This window comes from Bombina bombina, chromosome 6 (genome assembly GCF_027579735.1).
Source record: "Bombina bombina isolate aBomBom1 chromosome 6, aBomBom1.pri, whole genome shotgun sequence".
Taxonomy (NCBI): domain Eukaryota; kingdom Metazoa; phylum Chordata; class Amphibia; order Anura; family Bombinatoridae; genus Bombina; species Bombina bombina.
Window position 1 is genome coordinate 289,986,032 of NC_069504.1, and position 20,995 is coordinate 290,007,026.

Here is a 20,995-nt window from a genome sequence, read left to right on the forward strand (position 1 = left end):
CCAAATTCCGTAGCGCTGGGTACAATGATAGGGGTATACAATGACAAGGATTTGTGATAAAATACAAAAACATAACAAAACTAAACAAATCTAGTACAGGAGGAAGAGGGCCCTGCTCCGGAGAGCTCACAGTCTATAGGTTTAGGGTGCAGATTATCTATCTTTTAAAACAATAACAATTATATGGTAGACTGTCCCTTTAAGCCATATCGCCTCAGAGAAATAAGGAACTAAGCTGTAGTCTGGTGTTTAAACTTGGAGACACTAGACAGATAGCCAGACAGACAGACAGATGACAGAGCGCATTTAATCACAGAGTGAACAAATGTAACAGATATGGAGCTAGTGCCCAAAGAACATACAACATACAAAGGGGTCAATTTACCAAGTGCTGTAGCGAATCATGCCCGCCCGACATCGCTAAATGCCGACAGCATATGCTGTTGGCATTTAACATTTCACAAGCATTTCTTGTGAAATGCTTGTGCAATGCCGCGCCCTGCACATTCATGGCCAATCAGCTGCTAGCAGGTGTGTCAATCATCCCGATCATATCGGATCGGGATGATTGCAGGCCGCCACCTAAAAGGTGGCGGACAAGTTAAGGAGCAGCGGTCTTATGACCGCTGCTTCCTAACTTACGTTTCCGGTGAGCCGGACACTTTGTGCATTTAAAGCAGCATCGGCTGCTTATTAAATCTACCCCAGAGCCTTAGACATAAGGGGAATACGTACATTTTTTTAAATAATTATTTATGCCTAATTGCATAAAATACTAAAATAATTACCCAAAAAGACAATGGCAAGAAAAGATGGGATTTAAAGCACTCTACCTCTCTAACAATATGTAAACATCAATATGAAACAACACCTTTATTATTGATAATTAAAAGCAAGGTCTCCTGACAAAATAATCACCCCCACCCATACAAAGCTGTGATACACCCCCTGTTTCCTGGCTGATAACAGGTAACGGCGGCTTTAGGTGCCAGGGGTGTAGAGCACGGGAGAACAAACGCGTTTCGGCCTAGATACAGCCTTTCTCAACGTTACTAACAAACTTTGTCAGTTTGTTAGTAACATTGAGAAAGGCCGTATCTAGGCATCTGAAGCCGACGTTACCTGTTATTGGCCAGGAAACAGTGGGGGTGTATCACGTTTTTTTTTTATGGGTGGTGGTGATTATTTTGTCACCTGCTTTTAATTATAAATAATAAAGGTGTTGTTTTATATCGATGTTTACATATTGTTAGAGAGGTAGAGTGCTTTAAACCCTATCTTTTGTTGCCCTTTTCTTTTTTGGGTAATTATTTTAGTGTATTGATCATTGAGGGTAGCACCAGACCTGCCATTTAGTGGTATGGTTCATTTTCTCACATGATTTGTCACAGTGCGAGTTAGTTTCATTGTAGTATTATTCTAATTGCACACAATACAAGTATTTTCAATAATCAATTAGCTGTCATGCTTTATGCATATTAGACACATTGTTTTAAAATCATATTTACCCTTTTGTTCCTTTTTATCTTTGTTATTAGTAGAAAGTCGTCAAAGAGAAACAGGTAAACATCAAGAACTCTTGTGCTTTCTGAAACACAATAAGGAGTATTAAGTAAGAGACAGTGGCCTTTTAACTTGTTAGATAGTAGATTCTGCTATTCTACATATGTACATAGTGTATTTATATGGAAATGCAATTACATATTATTGAATATGCCCATTAGCCTGTCAGAAACATATGCACCTGTCAAAACCAGCCGTCCCTCGTAGAGCAGGTGTCTGCTGGGAGAGGATAGGATGTTCTCTACATTCGTTTCTTTGAAATGATGTTTAAGACCCTTAAATAACAAAGAAAATATAGTATGTAAACTTTAATTGTATATATGTAAACTACAATTAAATATAAACAGATTCTGATTCTATAGAAACGTATAAAAGGATATTACTGCTATTTAAAAAAGACAAAGAAACGTATAAATAAACAATGTGATGATTGTATTTGAGTAGAAGGGTTCATGGTGTAAATGTGTCAACTGAGCGATATTATTCACTTTTTATGACACAAAACATATTGTATTTACTAACATGTGAATTGAGCATTTACTAAACTTTAAAAAAGCTGCACCAACCAAGAAACATTGCTTGAAACAAGCTAAAATAGGTTTTCAAGTTTGAATAGCATGAGATAAATAGATGATTGTCTGATTTTCAAATGGATTTTAATGGCCGAGAAAAAATATTAAGGCGCTTCTAATGTACTGAAATAGAGACATTAAAGCAGAGGTACCAAAGACTCTAGTCTAGGAAGATCTTAATATCTTAATAGTGAGCTGTAAAATATCATGTCTTTGCAGCAAAAATAAATAATAGGCAACCAAACTGCTTGCAAATTTAAAATCAATAGCGTTTTTTATTCATTGAAAATTGCCTGAAATGTGTAAAAAAAACAAATTATATTCTTGCATGGCTCGTGTCCCTCAGCCTGCCCCCCTTATTATTCTATTTTTTTCCAGATTTGTCAGCAACCAATCAAATTCTTAGCTGTACAGCTTGCTTTTTACAATGTGGGGTAACATACAATGGCCTACACACATGCTTCATAGTGCTAAAAATCTAAAAAGTACAGTATCTCACAAAAGTGAGTACACCCCTCACATTTTTGTAAATATCTTATTATATCATATTTTCATATGATATAGAAATGACACTTTGCTACAATGTAAAGCAGTGAGTGTACAGCCTGTTTAAACAGTGTAAATTTGCTCTCCCCTCAAAATAACTCAACACACAGTCATTAATGTCTAAACTGTTGGCAACAAAAGTGAGTACACCCCTATGTGGAAATGTCCAAATTGGGCCCAATTAGCCATTTTCCCTCCCCAGTGTCATGTGACTCAGTGTTACAAGGTCTCAGGTGTGAATAGGGAGAAGGTGAGTTAAATTTGGTGTTATCGCTCTTACACTCCCTCATACTGGTCACTGGAAGTTCAACATGGCACCTCATGGCAAAGAACTCTCTGAGGATCTAAAAAAAAGAATTGTTGCTCTTCATAGGCTATAAGAAGATTGCCAAGACCCTGAAACTGAGCTGCAGCATGGTGGGCAAAGACCATGCAGCGGTTTCACAGGACAGGTTCCACTCAGAACAGGCCTCGCCATGGTTGACCAAAATAGTTGAGTGTACATGCTCAGCGTCATATACAGAGGTTGTCTTTTGGAAATAGACGTATGAGTGCTGACAGCATTGCTGCAGAGGTTGAAGGGGTGGGGGGTCAGCCTATCAGTGCTCAGACCATACGCCGCACACTGCATTAAATTGGTTTGCATGGCTGTCATCCCCGAAGGAAGCCTCTTCTAAAGATGATGCACAAGAAAGCCCGCAGTTTACTGAAGAAAAGCAGACTAAGGACATGGATTACTGGAACCATGTCCTGTGGTCCGATGAGACCAAGATAAACTTATTTGGTTCAGATGGTGTCAAGCGTGTGTGGCGGTAACCATGTGAGGAGTACAAAGACAAGTGTGTCTTGCCTAGAGTCAAGCATGGTGGTGGGAGTGTCATGCTCTGGGCCTGCATGAGTGCTGCCGGCACTAGGGAGCTACAGTTCATTGAGGGAGCCATGAATGCCAACATTTACTGTGACATACTGAAGCAGATGATCCCCTCCCTTTGGATACTGGGCCACAGGGCAGTATTCCAACATGATATCGACCCCAAACACACCTCCAAGATGACCACTGCCTTGCTAAAGAAGCTGAGGGTAAAAGTGATGGACTGGCCAAGCATGTCTCCAGACCTAAACCCTATTGAGCATCTGTGGGGCATCCTCAAACAGAAGGTAGGGGAGCACAAGGGCTCTAACATTCACCAGCTCTGTGATGTTGTCATGGAGGAGTGGAAGAGGACTACAGTGGCAACTTGCGAAGCTCTGGTAACCTCCTTGCCCAAGAGGGTTAAGGCAGAGCTGGAAAATAATGGTGGCCACACAAAATATTGACATTTTGGGCCCAATTTGGACATTTCCACTTAGGGGTGTACTTACTTTTGTTGCCAATGGTTTAGACATTAATGGCTGTGTGTTGAGTTATTTTGAGGGGACAGCAAATTTACACTTTTATACAGGCAGTAAACTCACTACTTTACATTGTAGCAAAGTGTCATTTCTTCAGTGTTGTCACATGAAAAGATATAAAATAATTACAAAAATGTGAGGGATGTACTCACTTTTGTGAGATACTGTAATTAGCCAATCAAACGACACTCATAAAAGACATCACCATGCACATGTGTGATAATTTAGAGAATGCGTAATAATTGAAAGTACAGTTCTCAGACATAATGCCGACGGACATATGTCCGAGAGACTATGTTCCCAGTTCGGCCAAGGGCAGATATGGTCAAGAGTGCACTGTTCTATTAAGAGCCTCGGACGGCGCAACCGCCTCTGGGAACCTAACCATCGGTCCCACCCCGCACGTTTTCTGATTCTCTGTCTGTGCATCTATCTAATCTATCTGTCTAATCTATCTAATCTATCTATTACGTGGCCGGACTGTTATCCAACGGCCATTTGTCTGTCGGAATATTATCCGTTACACAAATGTCTGTCGGACAAATGTCCGTCGTATAACAGTGCGGCCACGGAAAGTACATACTGGATCAGAGCTTAGGTTCCAATTTAGTATTTACTTGGATAGGTTCCAGTAAGAGGTTACAAGGGATTCAATATAAATATTTGTATTATTTTTATCATTATTTAAAACGCTATTTGCAGTAGTTATTATTGAAAATCAATTGTTAGAAGACTAAGCCTCGTAATAAATTCATTTTTAATTTTATTATAGGAATAAAAAAAATGATTTCATTAATTTTATTTTTAAGAAAAGGAATAATAATGTTTTTTAATAATTTCATAAATAAAATTATAAATTATATTTACATATTTTAGCCTATATATAAATATTTTTTTTTTTTTTAATTATTCTATAAACATTCATATATAGCTATACATTTTGGAATAAATTTTATTGTATGTACATACATACAGGGAGTGCAGAATTATTAGGCAAGTTGTATTTTTGAGGATTAATTTTATTATTGAACAACAACCATGTTCTCAATGAACCCAAAAAACTAATTAATATCAAAGCTGAATAGTTTTGGAAGTAGTTTTTAGTTTGTTTTTAGTTATAGCTATTTTAGGGGGATATCTGTGTGTGCAGGTGACTATTACTGTGCATAATTATTAGGCAACTTAACAAAAAACAAATATATACCCATTTCAATTATTTATTTTTACCAGTGAAACCAATATAACATCTCAACATTCACAAATATACATTTCTGACATTCAAAAACAAAACAAAAACAAATCAGTGACCAATATAGCCACCTTTCTTTGCAAGGACACTCAAAAGCCTGCCATCCATGGATTCTGTCAGTGTTTTGATCTGTTCACCATCAACATTGCGTGCAGCAGCAACCACAGCCTCTCAGACACTGTTCAGAGAGGTGTACTGTTTTCCCTCCTTGTAAATCTCACATTTGATGATGGACCACAGGTTCTCAATGGGGTTCAGATCAGGTGAACAAGGAGGCCATGTCATTAGATTTTCTTCTTTTATACCCTTTCTTGCCAGCCACGCTGTGGAGTACTTGGACGCGTGTGATGGAGCATTGTCCTGCATGAAAATCATGTTTTTCTTGAAGGATGCAGACTTCTTCCTGTACCACTGCTTGAAGAAGGTGTCTTCCAGAAACTGGCAGTAGGACTGGGAGTTGAGCTTGACTCCATCCTCAACCCGAAAAGGCCCCACAAGCTCATCTTTGATGATACCAGCCCAAACCAGTACTCCACCTCCACCTTGCTGGCGTCTGAGTCGGACTGGAGCTCTCTGCCCTTTACCAATCCAGCCACGGGCCCATCCATCTGGCCCATCAAGACTCACTCTCATTTCATCAGTCCATAAAACCTTAGAAAAATCAGTCTTGAGATATTTCTTGGCCCAGTCTTGACGTTTCAGCTTGTGTGTCTTGTTCAGTGGTGGTCGTCTTTCAGCCTTTCTTACCTTGGCCATGTCTCTGAGTATTGCACACCTTGTGCTTTTGGGCACTCCAGTGATGTTGCAGCTCTGAAATATGGCCAAACTGGTGGCAAGTGGCATCTTGGCAGCTGCACGCTTGACTTTTCTCAGTTCATGGGCAGTTATTTTGCTCCTTGGTTTTTCCACACGCTTCTTGCGACCCTGTTGACTATTTTGAATGAAACGCTCGATTGTTCGATGATCACGCTTCAGAAGCTTTGCAATTTTAAGAGTGCTGCATCCCTCTGCAAGATATCTCACTATTTTTGACTTTTCTGAGCCTGTCAAGTCCTTCTTTTGACCCATTTTGCCAAAGGAAAGGAAGTTGCCTAATAATTATGCACACCTGATATAGGGTGTTGATGTCATTAGACCACACCCCTTCTCATTACAGAGATGCACATCACCTAATATGCTTAATTGGTAGTAGGCTTTCGAGCCTATACAGCTTGGAGTAAGACAACATGCATAAAGAGGATGATGTGGTCAAAATACTAATTTGCCTAATAATTCTGCACTCCCTGTATATATAAATATAAATATATATATATATATATATATATATATATATATATATACACACACATACACACACACAGGACGTTGTGTGCATGCACGGTTTCAGTACAACTCAGGAGCGCACATTGGAACATATGTGTAGAGAGGAGAACATTTACTGGGCGGAGAAAAAGATCATGATGGTCAAAATATTAAAGTACATTTTCTTAATAAAATTACTGGTTTAAAAAAAAAGTTTATAGTGTTTTACATTGACATAGAATTTTTAACACGATAAGCTTTTTGGATATTGCTATCATTTACCATTACTTTAGAGTAACGGTAAAGTGATTAAATATGGAATTATGCCACTTTCTCTGTAAGTGCTTAAAAATATAAATGCTCAGGATATTTCTGCCGATTTACTTCCAAGCATAAGTTTTAATACATGAAATTAAAAGCACTGGTTCTGTTCTGTACAAAGCTTAGATGTTGGGATTAAGATAATTTTTAGGAAACGTCCCCCAGGAAGAATAGTTACATGCAGTTTGCTGACCAGACTAGAATGATATTTCATTTCAGTGTAATTTGTCTGTAAAGTTGATTAGCGTGGAGTTCTAAGCAAATCAGAAACAGACTATGTTCACAATGGATGTCACAGTCTGTCAAGTAGGTCATAAGGGAATATTTGACTTAAGTAAATACCTTTTGGAGAGGAAAAGTTTTGCATACTGAGAGCCTAATAGACTAATGACAAGAGCACAAAAAGCACAAGAGATGATGGTGGGAGTGTGTTTTGGTGCTGAAAATAAATGATACAGATAGAAAACCCTTTATCCGAACTGCTTGGGACCGGAAAATGTTTGGTTTTAAGAACAGTTTGGATTTTGGAATATTTGTTTGTAGAGGTGATGGTACCAACTGTAGCCAACAATATCTTATGCAATTTAGGCAATATTTACATGTCATAATACCGTGTATACATGTGGGCTAAAGGTAGTTTTATATCATTTGTATTACTTGTGTATACATAGTACCCCCAGAAAGACAGCAGTATTGTAATCAGAAAGGTTGTTTTCAAAATAAATATAAACTGTTAGTTGCATTTTAGACAGAACATAAAAAAACAATCCAACAACTTGGGCACAGAAGGTTGTGACAGGCAGGGAAAACTAGTATTTTTTTATATGGTGCTGTATTTTAAATGTGTTCCTATGGTTTGATTTTATTAACAATTGAGGAGGTTTCCAGATTGGAAAGGAAAATTCAAATAGAAATTGACATCATAAAAACTGAGCGTTATCAGGTGCTGACTGATGACAAAACAGAGAATTGGGTGGTCAAACTTGATACACTTATTAAGAAATATAACTGATTTGTTAGCCTTTAAAAACAGAAAACTTTCCACTGTGGAAAGAGATTACCGTGAAAAACGCATCTACAAATGGTTATATGGTAAGGAAGATAGACACAGGGAATATAATCTAAGATGGCGCAACTTTAATAGAACTAAGAACGTTGTTGAAACAATTGACACAAGTAGTGGAGAGTCCTCTGAGGGTGATAATACCACCACTAATATTAAAATGTGTGGTTCACAACCCACTCTGGGAAATATCACTACTAGATCAGCAAACAAAACCCCTAATACTCAGTCAAAAAACTTAGAAGGCGACACACCAGACGAGGGGGGTACAAAAAGAAAACCTACTTACAGGAAACAAATATAGTTTACAATCTTAGTTCAAGACTACTCACAGAGGATGAGACCAAACTGTTAAATAGAGGCCTTTCCTTTATCCCTACACCAAGACATGACGCCTTTCAGACTGCGGTAGATGTTTACCGATTTCAGAGACAACTAAATATAAAAAAGAGTTTTTTAAGGACAAAACACCTACACAAACTGATATTACCTTTAAAGCTCCATCTAAATTTGACCCTCTGATAACCAATTCTTCAATAAAAAGCTTCACTAGACTTATACGTTCAGACTGTGAGACTAGATCAGACACCGTATATTTTCTAATATCTCCAAGCTAGAACAGACAGCACTAAGTACCCTTATGGATGATACCACTATCACTATTCGCCCAGCCGATAAGGGGGGGCACTATAGTGATTTAAGACTATAGTGACTATAGATTGGAGGCTATACGCCAATTGTAAGACACATCCACTTATATGAGATTGCCCTCTAACCCTACCGATCAGTTCAAAAAGATCATTAATCAGACTATTAATTGGGCCTTACAGATGAACTACATCACGGTACATGAGAGTGAATTTCTTACCACTGACTTTCCAAAAACTCCAATTCTATATCTTTTACTAAAGATACATACGTCCATTTATTATCCCACTGGGAGACCGATGACATTCTGGTGACTATGGATGTTGAAAGCTTATATACAGTTATCCCCCTTCAAGGGGGGTTGGAAGCTGTCAGGTCCATAGTCACCAGAATGTCATCGATCTCCCAGTGGGATAATAAATGGACGTATGTATCTTTAGTAAAAGATACATACGTCCATTTATTATCCCACTGGGAGACCGATGGCATTCTGGTGACTATGGATGTTGAAAGCTTATATACAGTTATCCCCCTGTCAAGTCCATAGTCACTGGTAATTCTAATTATCAAGGTCCACCTTTGGAGTTTTTGTTGGAACTCATGGAACAATGACTTACCAAAAATTATTTTAGTTTTGAGAACTATTATTATTTACAGACAGCAGGAACTGCCATGGGGTCAAAAATGGCCCAGTCTATGCCAATATTTACATGTTATGGACGGTATGAGTCTGAAATAATGAAACCCCCTACAACATCCCAACATAACATTTTACACAAGATATATTGATGATCTGTTTCTCCTGTGGAGGGGCAGTCCTGAAAGTTTAAAGAGTTGGGTACAGAATTGTAACCATATGGATACCCCCATTAAGTTTAAGATGGAATGTGATTTAAATAAAATACATTTCCTAGATTTAAACCTATTCAAAAAAAGATATGATCAGGAAATTAAATGTATGACCTCCATATACTCTAAAACAACAGATAAAAAAACTCTTTACTATTGGCCTCTAGCTATCATCCTAGGCACCAAAAGATGGGGGTCGTCATCTCTCAACTGACCAGAGTGGTAAGAAATAACTCCAAACCAGATCTACTTGTATCCCAACTTGACTATGTGTGACAAACTTGAACAGAGAGGACATGACAGAAGAGACATTATGGCTGCTAGAGGTAAACTGGATCACTACATGCAAGAGATGCTCTTAACTTCGATTCAGAAGGAACCCACAACAGACCAACAACTTAAGTTTGTCACCACCTATACCCTGATGCATTCCACCATACAACAATCTATACGTAATAGATGGGACATCCTGGGGACCAATAAGAGCCTTGCTAATTGGAAACAGAAACCAGCGAGGCTGGTATATTGCAGAGCAAGGAACATCAGGAACCTACTGGTCAAGACAGACCCCAAGCAATGCTACCAGCAGGAAATGTGGCTAAAATCTAAAAGGTTGATGCTTTAGTTGTGGAGTCTGTGTAACTTGTAACAACATGCATGTAGGCGACTCCTTTTAACATCCACATAAGAACAAAAGATACTCCATACGGCATTGACTAACATGTAGCAGCACATATGTCTTAAACATGCTTATATGCCCATGTTCCCTTTTTTACATGGGGAAAACAACAACTACTTTTAAAGACAGAATGGCCAACCACAGAGAGGCACTAAAAAATTGGGAATCGGATCTTCCGGTGGCACGACATTTTGTCACACACAGAGACAATAGGTAAAGTTTGCACAGCATGATAATTTACCACATCCCACCACAGAGGAGGGGTGGGGACCGCGCAAGGATGCTACTACAACACGAGTCCAGGTGGATATTTATGTTAGACACAGTATCCCCCGAAGGGACTAAACATAAAACTGGACTTCGGACCATTCATTGGCTAAATTAAAATAAAAATAAATTACAATATAGAGATCCTGCACTTGATACCGAAAATGTGGTATCCTTATCCTTAGAATGCAGTGAACCTCAGGATATTGGACTTAGATACTCCCTCTATTATGTGCAATGTGTATACTATTGAATTTAACTTTTTCTAAAGTATGTATCTATTCTGGCTTCTATGCCTTTTTACCTCTGGATAAGAGCTCTACCATATGAGCTTTCCTTCATCCCACTATAAACATGTGTGATCTACAGACTGACTTCTTACTTCTACCTGAATGCGCCTATAACACCTTGTTCAAAACTTTGTCAATTGGTTACAAGAGTGAGGAGTATTATATATGATGTATATACCCGCTATATGTGAGGCACGAATATGGAGCATTGTGTCCTAGTTGTAGAAATGATGCCAAGGACTGTGTGATTGACATCCGGTTTTATGTACTGCCTTCGGTTTAAAATGATTCAATTTACATCAAGACACGAGCCAGATGGGCAGGGCCTAACATCTGTGTTGTCGGATATGCAAATTAGCCATGTGGAGTCCCTACAACATGATTGGCCTGAATGTGGAATGACTCACACCAATCAGAAATTGACTAGCCACCGGCTGAGAGCAGGACATGCTCGTCTGCAACACACACACGTATCACACTCATCTGGAAATTGTTACAGCTGATTGCTCACATGGGAGGTGTTTAAATACGCTGAGGTCTTGTGACTTTTATATTTTCCTTTGGCACATCACGCTGAGGATGCACCTGCACTGAGATTTTCTTTTCTTCTTTGGGAACATTTTATAAAGGTGCTACTACAGAACTGAAACGTCATGCCAATTTCCCCATTTTAACATCGAATATTAAAAAGTTGTTTTTTTTTTTTAACTATAAGCCCAGTGAGTGCAGTCTTTTTCTGGATTTCTGCATAATGTTTTAGACATATGCACCCTGGCTGATGCTACCTTGTGGATTAGGAGTGCAAAACCTTTTTTGGGACTTTTATATATATATATATATATATATATATACAGCAGCCAAAGAAAGGTGCACTCACAGGACTTTCACAACAAAAATGGAGTTACTTTATTTGTAACATTTTCGGAGATCAGGTCTCCTTCATCATCATGCTGATGAAGGAGACCTGATCTCCGAAAACGTTACAAATAAAGTAACTCCATTTTTGTTGTGAAAGTTCTGTGAGTGCATCTTTCTTTGGCTGCTGTATTTTGTTCAAGTTTTGCACCCAGGCGGATGCCCTACAAGTGGGAAGGATCTGGTAATTTAATGTATATATATATATATATATATATATATATATATATATATATATATTATTATTATTTTATATATTAATTACAAAGTTTGGATTAATTATTATTATCAGGTATTTGTAAAGCGCCAACAAATTCCACAGCACTAATTTCAGAATAAATTTGGGAGTCTACCTGTGGTCATAGGTCAGATGTAGAGGGAAAGAAGCATCTTACAAAGCATATAGAGATTAGACCTAGTGCACTAGGGTTAGAATTTCAAATATGATCATGGAGGATGATAGAAACCAGTGAAAGGACTGACACAGAGCCACTGGAGATGAAATAGTGGATGAGATGGATAAGACTGATAGCGGCATTTATAAAGGACTGAAGATATAATCTGTTGAGAAGCCAGCCAATCAGAAACAAGTTGCAATAGTCCAGACATGATTAAACCAGATTACTCGTGGCACAAGGAGTGTCCCCGGATTTTGGTCCCACAGAAAGAAGCAGCAGGATTTGTTGAGAGAATGGATTTGTGGGAAAAGCCAAGACAGTGGATGTGGAATGTAAATGTGCAATATATTTTTTTTTAATCTACATATGTATCATTGAAACTCCATACAGGGAGTGCAGAATTATTAGGCAAATGAGTATTTTGACCACATCATCCTCTTTATGCATGTTGTCTTACTCCAAGCTGTATAGGCTCGAAAGCCTAATACCAATTAAGCATATTAGGTGATGTGCATCTCTGTAATGAGAAGGGGTGTGGTCTAATGACATCAACACCCTATATCAGGTGTGCATAATTATTAGGCAACTTCCTTTCCTTTGGCAAAATGGGTCAAAAGAAGGACTTGACAGGCTCAGAAAAGTCAAAAATAGTGAGATATCTTGCAGAGGGATGCAGCACTCTTAAAATTGCAAAGCTTCTGAAGCGTGATCATCGAACAATCAAGCGTTTCATTCAAAATAGTCAACAGGGTCGCAAGAAGCGTGTGGAAAAACCAAGGCGCAAAATAACTGCCCATGAACTGAGAAAAGTCAAGTGTGCAGCTGCCAAGATGCCACTTGCCACCAGTTTGGCCATATTTCAGAGCTGCAACATCACTGGAGTGCCCAAAAGCACAAGGTGTGCAATACTCAGAGACATGGCCAAGGTAAGAAAGGCTGAAAGACGACCACCACTGAACAAGACACACAAGCTGAAACGTCAAGACTGGGCCAAGAAATATCTCAAGACTGATTTTTCTAAGGTTTTATGGACTGATGAAATGAGAGTGAGTCTTGATGGGCCAGATGGATGGGCCCGTGGCTGGATTGGTAAAGGGCAGAGAGCTCCAGTCCGACTCAGACGCCAGCAAGGTGGAGGTGGAGTACTGGTTTGGGCTGGTATCATCAAAGATGAGCTTGTGGGGCCTTTTCGGGTTGAGGATGGAGTCAAGCTCAACTCCCAGTCCTACTGCCAGTTTCTGGAAGACACCTTCTTCAAGCAGTGGTACAGGAAGAAGTCTGCATCCTTCAAGAAAAACATGATTTTCATGCAGGACAATGCTCCATCACACGCGTCCAAGTACTCCACAGCGTGGCTGGCAAGAAAGGGTATAAAAGAAGAAAATCTAATGACATGGCCTCCTTGTTCACCTGATCTGAACCCCATTGAGAACCTGTGGTCCATCATCAAATGTGAGATTTACAAGGAGGGAAAACAGTACACCTCTCTGAACAGTGTCTGAGAGGCTGTGGTTGCTGCTGCACGCAATGTTGATGGTGAACAGATCAAAACACTGACAGAATCCATGGATGGCAGGCTTTTGAGTGTCCTTGCAAAGAAAGGTGGCTATATTGGTCACTGATTTGTTTTTGTTTTGTTTTTGAATGTCAGAAATGTATATTTGTGAATGTTGAGATGTTATATTGGTTTCACTGGTAAAAATAAATAATTGAAATGGGTATATATTTGTTTTTTGTTAAGTTGCCTAATAATTATGCACAGTAATAGTCACCTGCACACACAGATATCCCCCTAAAATAGCTATAACTAAAAACAAACTAAAAACTACTTCCAAAACTATTCAGCTTTGATATTAATTAGTTTTTTGGGTTCATTGAGAACATGGTTGTTGTTCAATAATAAAATTAATCCTCAAAAATACAACTTGCCTAATAATTCTGCACTCCCTGTATGTATGTACATACAATAAAATTTATTCCAAAATGTATAGCTATATATGAATGTTTATAGAATAATTAAAAAAAAAAAAAATATTTATATATAGGCTAAAATATGTAAATATAATTTATAATTTTATTTATGAAATTATTAAAAAACATTATTATTCCTTTTCTTAAAAATAAAATCATGCTGATGAAGGAGACCTGATCTCCGAAAACGTTACAAATAAAGTAACTCCATTTTTGTTGTGAAAGTTCTGTGAGTGCATCTTTCTTTGGCTGCTGTATTTTGTTCAAGTTTTGCACCCAGGCGGATGCCCTACAAGTGGGAAGGATCTGGTAATTTAATGTATATATATATATATATATATATATATATATATATATATATTATTATTATTATTTTAAATATTAATTACAAAGTTTGGATTAATTATTATTATCAGGTATTTGTAAAGCGCCAACAAATTCCACAGCACTAATTTCAGAATAAATTTGGGAGTCTACCTGTGGTCATAGGTCAGATGTAGAGGGAAAGAAGCATCTTACAAAGCATATAGAGATTAGACCTAGTGCACTAGGGTTAGAATTTCAAATATGATCATGGAGGATGATAGAAACCAGTGAAAGGACTGACACAGAGCCACTGGAGATGAAATAGTGGATGAGATGGATAAGACTGATAGCGGCATTTATAAAGGACTGAAGATATAATCTGTTGAGAAGCCAGCCAATCAGAAACAAGTTGCAATAGTCCAGACATGATTAAACCAGATTACTCGTGGCACAAGGAGTGTCCCCGGATTTTGGTCCCACAGAAAGAAGCAGCAGGATTTGTTGAGAGAATGGATTTGTGGGAAAAGCCAAGACAGTGGATGTGGAATGTAAATGTGCAATATATTTTTTTTTAATCTACATATGTATCATTGAAACTCCATACAGGGAGTGCAGAATTATTAGGCAAATGAGTATTTTGACCACATCATCCTCTTTATGCATGTTGTCTTACTCCAAGCTGTATAGGCTCGAAAGCCTAATACCAATTAAGCATATTAGGTGATGTGCATCTCTGTAATGAGAAGGGGTGTGGTCTAATGACATCAACACCCTATATCAGGTGTGCATAATTATTAGGCAACTTCCTTTCCTTTGGCAAAATGGGTCAAAAGAAGGACTTGACAGGCTCAGAAAAGTCAAAAATAGTGAGATATCTTGCAGAGGGATGCAGCACTCTTAAAATTGCAAAGCTTCTGAAGCGTGATCATCGAACAATCAAGCGTTTCATTCAAAATAGTCAACAGGGTCGCAAGAAGCGTGTGGAAAAACCAAGGCGCAAAATAACTGCCCATGAACTGAGAAAAGTCAAGTGTGCAGCTGCCAAGATGCCACTTGCCACCAGTTTGGCCATATTTCAGAGCTGCAACATCACTGGAGTGCCCAAAAGCACAAGGTGTGCAATACTCAGAGACATGGCCAAGGTAAGAAAGGCTGAAAGACGACCACCACTGAACAAGACACACAAGCTGAAACGTCAAGACTGGGCCAAGAAATATCTCAAGACTGATTTTTCTAAGGTTTTATGGACTGATGAAATGAGAGTGAGTCTTGATGGGCCAGATGGATGGGCCCGTGGCTGGATTGGTAAAGGGCAGAGAGCTCCAGTCCGACTCAGACGCCAGCAAGGTGGAGGTGGAGTACTGGTTTGGGCTGGTATCATCAAAGATGAGCTTGTGGGGCCTTTTCGGGTTGAGGATGGAGTCAAGCTCAACTCCCAGTCCTACTGCCAGTTTCTGGAAGACACCTTCTTCAAGCAGTGGTAAGAAGAAGTCTGCATCCTTCAAGAAAAACATGATTTTCATGCAGGACAATGCTCCATCACACACGTCCAAGTACTCCACAGCGTGGCTGGCAAGAAAGGGTATAAAAGAAGAAAATCTAATGACATGGCCTCCTTGTTCACCTGATCTGAACCTCATTGAGAACCTGTGGTCCATCATCAAATGTGAGATTTACAAGGAGGGAAAACAGTACACCTCTCTGAACAGTGTCTGGGAGGCTGTGGTTGCTGCTGCACGCAATGTTGATGGTGAACAGATCAAAACACTGACAGAATCCATGGATGGCAGGCTTTTGAGTGTCCTTGCAAAGAAAGGTGGCTATATTGGTCACTGATTTGTTTTTGTTTTGTTTTTGAATGTCAGAAATGTATATTTGTGAATGCTGAGATGTTATATTGGTTTCACTGGTAAAAATAAATAATTGAAATGGGTATATATTTGTTTTTTGTTAAGTTGCCTAATAATTATGCACAGTAATAGTCACCTGCACACACAGATATCCCCCTAAAATAGCTAAAACTAAAAACAAACTAAAAACTACTTCCAAAACTATTCAGCTTTGATATTAATCAGTTTTTTGGGTTCATTGAGAACATGGTTGTTGTTCAATAAAAAAATTAATCCTCAAAAATACAACTTGCCTAATAATTCTGCACTGAGCATTGTATAACATAATATGATATAATTGTTTTCAAACAAATGTTAATTACCTCAGGGACAAAAAACCTTTTATCCCTTTCCCATAAACAAGGCCAAGCTATAACCTCCTGGAGCTGTTTGAATTTCTGAGAGTTATCCAGCCATTTCACCTTTCCTTCAAGATCCCCTGAAATGTAAAAAATAAAAAGGTGCATTAGTTTCTTCAAAATTTTCCTTTATAAGAGAGAAAAGCTATATTTAGAGAAAGCTATATTTATGTTCTACATTTCGACAGGGATGGTTTGAATGTTGTAATTTCTACATTCAATTTGTAGAATGAATAGTCCTCTATATAAATGTTTCTATATTCTGAAAATAAAAATGAATAGTGAATATAACATTTAACAACACTCAAATGTAACATTCCTATTATAAAATATAACTTTTAATGCTACAGTTGAAATATGGATTCCTCTAGACTTACATGGGTATTTGAATATTTTAATGTAACATTACACTGTTTACATTTTCATTCTATAACTGAATATTACATTTGATAAACAAAAACGTCAAATGTTTTCTAAATATTCAAATTTTGCCTTAAATAAATAAGTGTACTGAAATGCTTTGGCTTGTCTAACTGCTTGTTTTCTATTGGTTGAGACAGACATTTATGGAAGTATACAACAAGAAGGGATTAGACCACCAAATTCAAATTCTGTTGAAGACGTACCTACCCTCTATATTAGAATCATTTCAATATATTGCAAATTAAAAACAAAATTACATTTAGCATCTTGTTAACTGAAGTACAACATAATCAGTGGATGTAGCAGAACATCTTGGAACAATTGGCAAATAATTGTTCATTTAAAGAGACAATAAACAACTTTACATTTTTATATAACTTGAGATTTTTATATAACATGTTTGGCTATGAGTACAACTTTGCAATATATGTTCATTATTTATTTTGCCCCTTTTCCATGTATTTTAGCTCTGAATATTGAGCAATTTCTTATTCTCAAAACTTGAAATACACCTTTGCTGACATCTCAAGATTAATTCTGCAGCCTACCTGTACCTAATTGGCTTTATCAGATAACAACTGCAAAACAATGCATTTAATACTAACTTTACGACAGTGACTAGCCTTGCTGTCTCCAGACTAAAGTCCAGATTGGTTCATCCAAATATGGCAAATGGTGGGTGGAGTTTGGCTACTGAAATAAGAACTTAAAAGGGACATCATACACTAGATTTTTCTTTGAACCAATAGTTTTAGTGAATAGTTTTGCTTATTTTTAAATAACATTGTATTGATTTTCAGACTCCTAACCAATCCCCAAAGTTTTAGGAGAATACCGACGTATACCTACTACAGCTTGCTCCTGTTTGTGTAAATAATCTTTTCATATGCAGAGGAAGGGGGAGGGGCAGTGTCTGCTTTCACTGGGTGTTCCAGTCAACCTAATCAAAAGTGCTAAACTGGGAGCTTTTTAAAAAGGTTGTATACTGGATTTTTAGCATCTGTGCATATTCTTTATAGGAGTGTCTATTTCATGCATTTATATGAAAATTGGTGTTATACAGTCCCTTTAAATAAAAAAAGATTTGTTTTAAAAACATTAAGACTTGGCTGTTATATTATTCTATAGCAACACAACAGAAATGTCCTATAATTACAAGGTGTTTACAATCCCTTTGGCAAGTGAATGCCGTGAGTTCATTGTCTCTAGTCCTCATTGGTCAAACTTCCACGCTCTCCAGGACATCTATGCAGAGATGTATATTAACATTTCATGTTTGTGATATAAATACTCTGTTGGGATTGTCAGATCTGGTGTTTGCAATTTGTTTAAAAACACAATGCAAGTCACTTTAATAAATATTTTATGAGATTAATATTTCCATAAAACGTGTACATTACATGAAAGATTTGAATAGCTGACTGCCAGCATAATAAGTGCTAACGTACAAGTATTGTTTAATCTAGTTAATAAATCTGGATCGCTTAATGCACAAAGTAGCTTTTGTTTACTGCTGGGCTCTGATAACAATTTTATCCAAGGAGACATAATTTATGTGAGTCAACAAAGGCTCGGTTAGTGCCGTTAATATAATAAATAGTATAAATGAAATAGCTACAGCTTTTTATCTTATTCCTCTCCACAGTTTGTTACTTGATGCAGATCTAATCCTATTTGATTTATATAACACACACAAGGTAGAGAACATTAAAAAATATACAGGCATATTATAGAACCGTAATTAAAGGTATAGCGTACCCTCAGTTTTTCTCCCCTTTAATTTGTTCCCAATGATCCATCTTACCTTCCGGGGTGTATTAAACAGTTTAAAAATAGCTCCTTTACCAGTATGGGCTAGATTACAAGTGGAGTGCAAATTTAAAGTGCGCCTGTAAATGGGCTAATTCACCCGTTTACGGGTGCACGTTAAATAACCAGACATTACGAGTGGCTGGTTAATGCTACCGCAAACTCGTGGTAGCAATTTGCTTACCGAAAGTTAACCAGAGGTCAGATCGCTTGTTAATTTAAACAAAATGTCTCACAATTGCCCCCCAAATAAAGAGTTTTGTTCCTTTTTATCAATAAAAAATATGAGCATTTTTATTTTTTTTAAAGTATAACTGCACAAAGCAGTTTTAAGGGGTTAAAGGGTCCACTCATAAGCTGGTCCTATATCGGCATTTGAAATAGCTGATTTTGCTGGTGGTATTCCTTCCTATACTGAACGTTTTTTATACTTAAAGTGCCATAAAACAGGTTGAGATCTGTGCATATCATAAAAGGGCTAATTAATTTAAAATAGTTTGCATAAAAATTTTTTTTTAAATTTCTAGCAAGTATTTTAAAATAATTTTCAAAAATACTTACTTAGCCATGCTGTCTAGAGCACTGTGCTTCACCCCCTTATCAGTGTTTAGACACAGACGTATTTCAACTGAGTTCACAGCTTCTAGGCATGCTCCAGCAGATAATCCCTGTTCACTTTTGCCTTCTACCAAAACTATAGATATAGATACAGCCATAGAAGGAAATGTGGGGGGGGGAGTTAGAGCTTTACAATTCAGAAACTAAAAAGAAAGGGTTAATGGTGCTGAACTGCAGTATACATTTGCAGGTAAAGTAATTAAAGTACTTATTATATTATTTTGTCTCTATCCCAACTTGTTTTATGTCTCTTTAAAGGGACGGTATAGTCAAAATTAAACTTTCATGATTCAGATTCTATGGTAAACTGTCCCTTTAAGTATAGGTGGGAAAAAAATCCTGGAATTGATCCAGAAAACTAAGTGGACCAATACACACCCTGTCAAATCCCTGAAACCACAAACCTGAGTGTATGCACCAGTGAAGTACTTATGCCAGCAATAACTACAAAAACTAACAGAGAAAGAGAAGATGCATAAAATAGCACACAGAATAAATGACAGGGGTTTTGATACTATAGTATGCTACTATATACTAAACACAGGATAAAAACACATAACTTTTAATCAAACTATTACAAAATAATAGAATTAAACTTTCATGATTCAGATAGGGCTTGTCATTTTAAACAACTTGCCAATTTACTTTTATCATCAAATTTGCTTTGTTTTCTGGGTATTCTTTCTTAAAGGACCAGTAAATACAGTATATTTCCATAATCAACGGATGCATGATAACAAGACAATGCACTAGCAATTAATCTGAACTTCAAATGAGTAGTAGATTTGTTTCTGACAAATTTCAAAGTTATGTCTTTTTCCACTCCCCCTGTATCATGTGACAGCCATCAGCCAATCACAAATGCATATTTTCTGTGAATTCTTGCACGTATTCAGGAGCTGATGACTCAAAAAGTGTAAATATAAAAAGACTGGGCACATTTTGTTCATGGAAGTAAATTTGAAAGTTGTTTAAAATTGCTGCTCTATCTGAATCATGAAAGTTTAATTTTGACTTTAGTGTTCATTTAAAATCTAAACCTAGGTAGGCTCATATGCTAATTTCTAAGCTCTTGAAGGCTGCCTCTTATCTGAATGCTTTTTGACCTCAGGGGTTTAATACTGAGTTAAATGTCTATCTAATGAATAATACTGAGTTAAATGTCTAATGATTCATAAATATGAAAACAAAATAAAATACATTTGCCTGCTTTGTTCGGTCCTCAATAGACATTTTAAGGGTTAATATGTCAACAGTGCTTTTCATGTTATAAACAAATCTTAAAATATCAGTCACAGAACTAGATTAAAAGCGCATTGTGATTATTCAGTTTATATTCATTCGATGTGATGCACAGGAAGTACACATTAGGATTTAATACCCAATAACTGTCTGCTGGTTTTGTATTCTGGAAAAGCAGGTTTAGGCACTATGACTACTTGGCTATGGTATGGTAATATGTGGAGCCTTTAATTAACCAGTAACAGTTTATTTCAGTTGAGGAAAATAATTGTTTATCACTATCAACACATTTACATTTATTTAGAAATAATTGAAAATCATTTC

The 20,995-nt window shown here is 37.3% G+C and overlaps 1 protein-coding gene across 1 annotated transcript in view; it reads right to left on the minus strand.

The window, feature by feature from the left end:
• PLEKHG7 (pleckstrin homology and RhoGEF domain containing G7) overlaps positions 1–20,995 on the minus strand; it is a 178,844-nt gene that overhangs the window by 43,105 nt on the left and 114,744 nt on the right. The window contains exons 12-14 of the mRNA XM_053716903.1: positions 16,544–16,659; positions 1,745–1,838; positions 1,509–1,588 (exon numbers count right to left, since the gene is read on the minus strand). Coding sequence (XP_053572878.1) covers positions 1,509–1,588; positions 1,745–1,838; positions 16,544–16,659 — 290 coding nt within the window. The remainder of the gene's footprint in view (positions 1–1,508; positions 1,589–1,744; positions 1,839–16,543; positions 16,660–20,995) is intronic.